Source organism: Octopus bimaculoides, chromosome 14 (genome assembly GCF_046866305.1).
Source record: "Octopus bimaculoides isolate indiv1 chromosome 14, ASM4686630v1, whole genome shotgun sequence".
In the NCBI taxonomy this organism is placed as follows: Eukaryota; Metazoa; Mollusca; class Cephalopoda; order Octopoda; family Octopodidae; genus Octopus; species Octopus bimaculoides.
This window is the reverse complement of record NC_142941.1, coordinates 32,275,440-32,282,399: the sequence shown is the minus strand read 5'-3', so window position 1 is coordinate 32,282,399 and position 6,960 is coordinate 32,275,440. Positions and strand designations below refer to the sequence as shown.

Sequence of the window (6,960 nt, the reverse complement as noted above, 5' to 3'; positions counted from 1 at the left end):
CTCAGTTTATGGGTTCCATCCTCTCCCCTCTTCCTAATTAGAGTGGATAGTATGTTCTTTGGGTAGTTGTTGCATAGCAGATTGTTTCTTAGCTTGATCATTTCTTCCTGATATGTAGGAATATATTTTTGTTGCGTTTTTTTTTCTCTCCAAGTTTGGAGAAAAAAACTTGCTTGATGTTTAGGCATTCGACAATCCCTCTCTTTATAGTGGATACAATATACTGTATACTTCCCACTGTAGGATGAAGTTAAAATAATCGACAGAGAACACCACTGAAAAATAGGAAAATTAGAAGAGGCTGCACATATGCTAGGACACAATAACCTCCTAAGCAGACCTGGTGTAGATATGAATGTAATATGGGAACCAGTATTAAAAGATAAAATACCAGGTTTATAAGCCCTAAAAGATTTACTCTATAATTGCCCACAAGCATATAGCATAGTGGATAAAAGCGTGGGCTACTGACCCTCGGATTCTAAGTTCAATCCCAGGCAGGGACTTGGAAAATAATATCAACAGAAAAATAACATCAGCTACATACCTTAGGAATGAAAACAGTGTACCCCATCAATCAAATAAAGGGTTGGGTTCGAAATTCCACTAGAACACCCGATGAAGGCTAGAGAATACATCAGCTGAAATGTGATAACAACAAACAAGATGAGGACACCTATCCATCCATTGTAAATAATGTACATAATTCCTCATCTCAAAACAAATATAGAATAGTTATATAATAGGGTGTATTGAATTTACCCCCATTATGTTACTGATGTTCATTTTATTGGCTCTAGATAAATAGAAGACTAAGCTGACCCCAGTAACAAGACAATATAATTCTTCAAAGGGGTACATAATGTTCAACATTAACAATATAATATATATATATACATGAGAGAATGGAGATTAAAAATAGACAGAAGAGAAAGAGTGTAAGGCACCAAGGTGTGAGTTATACCTCTCTTACCTTATAGTTTAAAAAAAATATATAAACACTTCTTTCTTTAGATTATAAATAAAAATTATTTATGATTGTTTTATCAATATACATATATGTATATCAAACTGTTTTATCTATTGCAACAGGTTTTACCTTGTGAATTTTCATGTGTCGTATAAGATGGCTATTCTGAGAGAAATTCTTCTGGCAGATTTCACAAGTATATGGTCTGTCACCTGTATGTGTTTTGATGTGGCGGACTAGTGTACTGTTTCGAGAAAATCGCTTGCCACAGATATCACAGGGGTAGGGTGTCTCTCCTGTGTGTGTTCGCATATGTTGCCTGAGATTGCTGTTGACAGAGAAACTCCTAGCACACACCTCACAATGATATGGAGTTTCTTTGGTGTGGGTGCGAATGTGTCTGATCAAGTCAATGCTCAATGAGAAACTCTTGCCACAGTCTTCACACTGGTATGGTTTCTCACCTGTGTGCGTTTTGATATGCTGTTTCAGGGCACTATTGTCAGAGAGACTCTTTTGACAAACTTCACACCGGAAAGGCTTCTCACCAGTGTGTATTCTCATATGTTTCTTGAAAGAACTGCTGTAGGAAAACCGTTTTTCACAGAGGCTGCACTGGTATGGCCTGTCTCCTGTATGTGTCCTCATATGAAGGATCAGGTGACTATTCTGGGAAAAGCATTTGCCACAGTCATTGCACTTATAGGGTTTTTCTCCTGTGTGAATCCTTACATGTTTTTTCAAAGAGCAGCTGGCTGAGAAACCTCTACCACATACTTGACAGTGGTAAGGTCGATCACCAGTATGTGTCCTGATGTGCAAAACTAGAGTATTCTTCTGGGAAAATGTCTTTTCACAAATATCACAGACATGGGTCCTTTTCACAGAGGCTACTTTGGTTGATTTTAAGAACTGAGTTTCCAATGAAGGATCTGCTTTGAAAATAATTTGTAATTCTGGTGGATCCTCCATGCTGGATATTCTATTAAACAAATAAAAAAATACAAAAATTAACAAAACAATAAGTAGGAATGACAAGAAATAAATCAATGTTAATGAAACTAACTGTTAATTTCAATTATCCTGTTTTTTATTTGTAGCCTTTAAATTTTTTTTGCTAACTTCAGTTATTAGATTACAACCATGTAAGGGCAATGCCTACAAAGTTTTTTAAGTAATCATCTCAGCCCCAGTACTTAATCCAGGCTGGAACTACAATCCTATTGATATCTAATTATTGAGTCTCTCAATTATGGAATTGAAAAAAAAATCGCAAAAAAATAGCAATACAAACATAAACAGACATATATAAGTTATAAAAAGTTAACTGCTAATATTTTATATAAACATCTTTTTCAGACTGAAGCAGAACAACAAACCCACTGATGGGAATTTTTGTAAGTTTTCACTCTCAAATGATATATACAGTAATTGCCTGCATACTGAATAGTTACCTCCACAATATGTGTAGTTGCTTCACTAGAATCAGACAACTTGGAGTTTCGATTTTCCAATAAGCACCATGAAATGTGATAAGGAAGTAAAATTATTCCCCTGGCCCATCAGGAATCACTGCAGAGATGCTTAAAATACCTGGTGGTGTTGGCTATAGTCTAGTCACCTGTACAGTCAATCAGGTGATACATGAAGAAGTCATACCCAATGACTGGTGTAACAGCACCATAGTCAACTGCTACAAAGGTATGAACAATTACAGAGGTATCAAGTTGTTGGATCAGGTAATGAAAGTCACGGAGAGGGTTATAGCCCAACTAATTAGGGAGAGAGTCAGTTTAGATGAGATACAGTCTGGGTTTGTGCCAGGGAAAAGCATCACCGATGCTATATTTCAGGTAGGATAGCTGCAGGAGAAATATCTAGCCAAAGATAAACCTCTGAATCTGGCTCTTGTTGACATTGACAAATCCTTTGACAGGGTCCCCCAATCCCTTATCTGGTGGTCAATGCAGAAACTAGGGATAGATGAGTGGTTAGTGAGAGCTGTACAAGCCACATACAGGGATGCTGTCAGTAAGGTGAGGGTTGGCAATGAGTATAGTGAAGAATTCCGAGTAGGGGTCCACCAAGGATCAGTCCTCAGTCCCCTCTTATTCATCATAGTCCTCCAGGCAATAACAGAGGAATTCAAGACAAGATTCCCCTGGGAGCTCCTCTATGCTGATGACCTTGCACTAATTGCTGAGTCACTATCAGAACTGGAGGAGAAGTTTCAGGTGTGAAAGCAAGGTCTAGAATTGAGGAGCCTTAGAGTTAATCTAGCAAAAACCAAAGTCTTAATAAGCAGGAAGGCAGACAAATCACAAACCCCTTCAGGTAGATGGCCCTGCTTGATTTGTAGAAAAGGGGTAGGTAGAAACTCCATAAGATGTACTCGGTGTAAGCTATGGACACATAAGAGGTGCAGCAATATCAAAGAAGGCTAACTGGGATGATAGTTCTTGTGTGTGGCAAATGCTCAGGGGTAATAAACACTGAAAATGTGCAGAAAACAGCTTCCGTCACATGCCAGGGGGAAAAACTAGAAGTAGTTGATAGCTTCCATTAATTAGGTGACCGGATGCTCTGAAAATGTAGCTGCTAGAATAAGAATAGTATGGTCATGTGTTGTGTATGGATGAGGAGGTGTGTGAAAATGTGTCACACCCTAGCAGTAGAGTGAACCTGTGGAAGAGGTAGACCCAGGAAGACCTGGGATGATGTGATGAAGCACGATCTTCAAACATTGGGCCTCATGGAGGCGATAACAAGTGACCGAGACCTTTGGACATATGCTGTGTTTGAGAAAACCCAGCAAGCCAAGTGAGACCGTAACCGTGGCCTATGCCCGTGCAGCATAACGAGCCCATTTAAGAGTACCCTTGAATCATTGGGCAATAAACTGTACTTGCGAAGACCTGTTGAGTCAAGTGAAGTCACTGTCGTGACCGATGACAGTACCACCTAATTGGCACCCATGCTGGTGGCACATAAAAAGCACCATTCAAGCGTGGTCGATGCTAGTACCGCCTGACTGGCCCCGTGCCGGTGGCACGTAAAAAGCACTATTCGAGCATGATCGTTACCAGTGCCGCCTGACTGGCCCTCGTGCCAGTGGCACGTAAAAAGCACCCACTATACTCTCGGGAGTGGTTGGTGTTAGGAAGGGTATCCAGCTGTAGAAACTCTGTCAGATCAGACTGGAGCCTGGTGCAGCCTTCTGGCTTGCCAGCCCTCAGTCAAGCCGTCCAACCCATGCCAGCATGGAAAGCGGACATTAAACGACAATGATGATGATGATGATGATATGCTTGACACTCCTTCGCCCTCAACGCCCAATGTTCCAATTATTCTGATCAACAGACCTGCTCGTTCGTGAAATTAACGTGCAAGTAGCTGAGCAATTTAACAGACATTCATACTCTTAACATAGTTTTCAGGGAGATTCAGCGTGACACAAAATGTATCAAAGCCCTTTCAATTATAGGTACAACTCATTTTTGCCAGTAGAATGGACTGGAGCGTGAAATAAAGTATCTTGCTCAAGGACAGAATGCGAAGTCGGGAATCTAACTCACGACCTTACGATCGAGAAGCGAATGCCCTAAGCCATGCACCATCACTATATACATATATTACATTATTACCAACTAGTAAAGGTATATTCCTAAATTTGGGGGGAATTTTGGTATTACACACACACCTCGTGTGATAGATGTGTGTGTGTGTGTATGTGTGCTTATACATGCACATTCAAACGCCTAGGACTTGAATATAAGGGAAAACGATTTCCTAGCAGCTTGCTGTCTGCTACTGACCAGAAGAGGCAGTGATGTGAATGTTGGTTTCCGAAAGACGAACAAAAGTTAGTTTAATTTTAATTATAAAACTGGCAGACTGATCAAATAAGAGCCAGGAAATAAAAATAACTCTTAACAAAATATGATAAATGAAAAGCAATCCAAACAGTTTGAAATTATTTTGGATAGTTACAGCGGAAATATATGATTTGCACCGATTGTATCGATACTTTTAACTATCAATACAATCAATAAAAGTCGTATATAAACTTTTCAAGTTCAATTTTTCTCTTCTTATTTTATGCTTACAATTCTGTACATTGTTTAATCGAAATTCATAATAAGAATTACTAAAAGCACAGGAGTACAGGGTATAGCAGAAAAAGTATCAAAGTGATGTGGAAACGATTAAGCTGAATTAAGATACTCGAGGGGAGGGGGAAACGTGTTTTAATTTTTACGAAAAATAATACAGTCTGGTAACAACACCCATAATGAATTCTGGAAACGTGGAGTGATGTGAAGAAAGAGAGAGAGAGAAACAAAACTCCAGTGAATGGGGTGTTGTTGCTGATAGCGCAGAAAAGAACAATCGCTGAATCAGAACTAAACTTATGTGGTGCTTGTAAAATATTTTCCTTGAAATTTATATATTTTTTCAGAATTAATTTATTGCACAAGTTTCAGTCGTAATAACTTGGTCAACTTTCCATTGTATTCTGAATTAACACCTGTTCCCTTTTTCCTTCCGTTTTGGAACCAACCTGCGTATAAATTTACAACTTTCGTTCAGTAGCAGACGGGCAAACAATGATTTTATTGTATTTTCTATTCTAGGCAACAGTAACCCTGATTAAAAACACACAAATATGTATAAGCACATTGATAGCCATACCTCTACATGCAAACATATGCATCTGCACAAATACGTACACTAAAGTTTCAGCTGTCAGCAAAAACTTCGTAGCTATCTAAAGTTTTTGCAGACATCGAAACAATCGCAAGGACATTCGCCAAAAGTTTCCCAAACAACAAATTCCGACAAGTTGTCACCACTACTAGATAACAATTTCTCTTTCTAAAAGGTATAAGTATAAATTTAGAATTGTACCTACCACTTTCCAGTCCTTATTCCATGCTTAAATTCAGTTAGGATTACAAGTACAAATCTACATGATCGTAGGCGAAACGTACAAAAATCCGCAACTGTCCGATTTAAAAACAAAAGAAAAAATTTATATATTTATATAAAAAAATGACAAGCAAAAACATCCAATAAAAATAAAAGTATCTAAAACAAATTAAGACACAAGCAGAAATAAATAAATATGTTCCCACACTGTTTTAGCTAAATTTTGCCATTTGCTAACAGGAAACTTCTTACGAAGTTTTATGTAACTACTGAAGAATGAGTAACGCCAAAAGTTATTGGAAAAAATACAAATAAAATATTATTAAAGTTTAGTCATATTTTTTTCTTCAGTTCTTTCGGTATGAAGATTGAAGTGAAAATGTAAAATATGAAAAAAAAGTTATAGAAACTACGGAAGTAGGTTATTACCTTAAGTCGGTCATTTTCCGCAACAGTTTCCTTCCTGTTGTTTTTGTTTTGTTTTTTTTTCCACACTCGAGAAAGTTTTAATAGAAAATGTGAAATAAAAGAAAAAGTTTGTATATATTTTTGTTGAAGTATTTGGTTCCGATAGAATATATATATGTACATAAATATATATTTGTGGTCCGAAAGAGGAGTAAATTAACAACAATAAAATAATAAATAAGTCGGTTAAAGTTTAAAAGTTAGTTCTGACACCCGGCACACCCATTGAGTAATCAGAGTTACCTCCCTTGCATACAACGCCTCCTCCTCCTCCTATTAATACTAAAGATAGTCGGTCGCTTTCGAACATTTTCATTTGAGGTTCTTCTCAATTATATAAATACAAAAAGTCAAGAAAATACTAATTAGATTATATCTCGCCCTGCATGATTCCTTCTTCAGTTTTGTTTCTTTCAAACAAAAAGTTTTTGCAAACAGATAAATTCTATTTCTGTACATTACGAATGTTTGCCTGTATGTTTATGAAATATCATTTTCATAACCTCTTGTATATTTGTAGTTTACATCATCATCATCACCACCACCTTCATCATTTTTATTCCTTTCTACAATAAGCATAAGGCCTTAAATTT

General features: G+C 37.3%; 1 protein-coding gene across 2 annotated transcripts; it reads right to left on the bottom strand.

Annotated features, from left to right (window-relative positions):
- Nucleotides 1–661: 661 nt before the first annotated feature.
- Nucleotides 662–6,688, bottom strand: LOC106874060 (uncharacterized). 2 transcript variants are annotated; one of them, XM_014921637.3, is made up of 3 exons: nucleotides 6,329–6,688; nucleotides 5,883–5,973; nucleotides 662–1,952 (listed from the first exon to the last, which is right to left on the bottom strand). In XM_014921637.3, exon 3 carries the CDS (start codon nucleotides 1,940–1,942, stop codon nucleotides 1,067–1,069), a length of 876 nt encoding a protein of 291 aa, XP_014777123.3. In that variant the 5' UTR covers nucleotides 1,943–1,952; nucleotides 5,883–5,973; nucleotides 6,329–6,688; the 3' UTR covers nucleotides 662–1,066. The 2 variants fall into 2 exon arrangements, with proteins under 2 accessions (XP_014777123.3, XP_089218799.1); XM_089362673.1 differs by lacking the exon at nucleotides 6,329–6,688 and having other exon boundaries at nucleotides 5,883–6,022.
- Nucleotides 6,689–6,960: the final 272 nt, after the last annotated feature.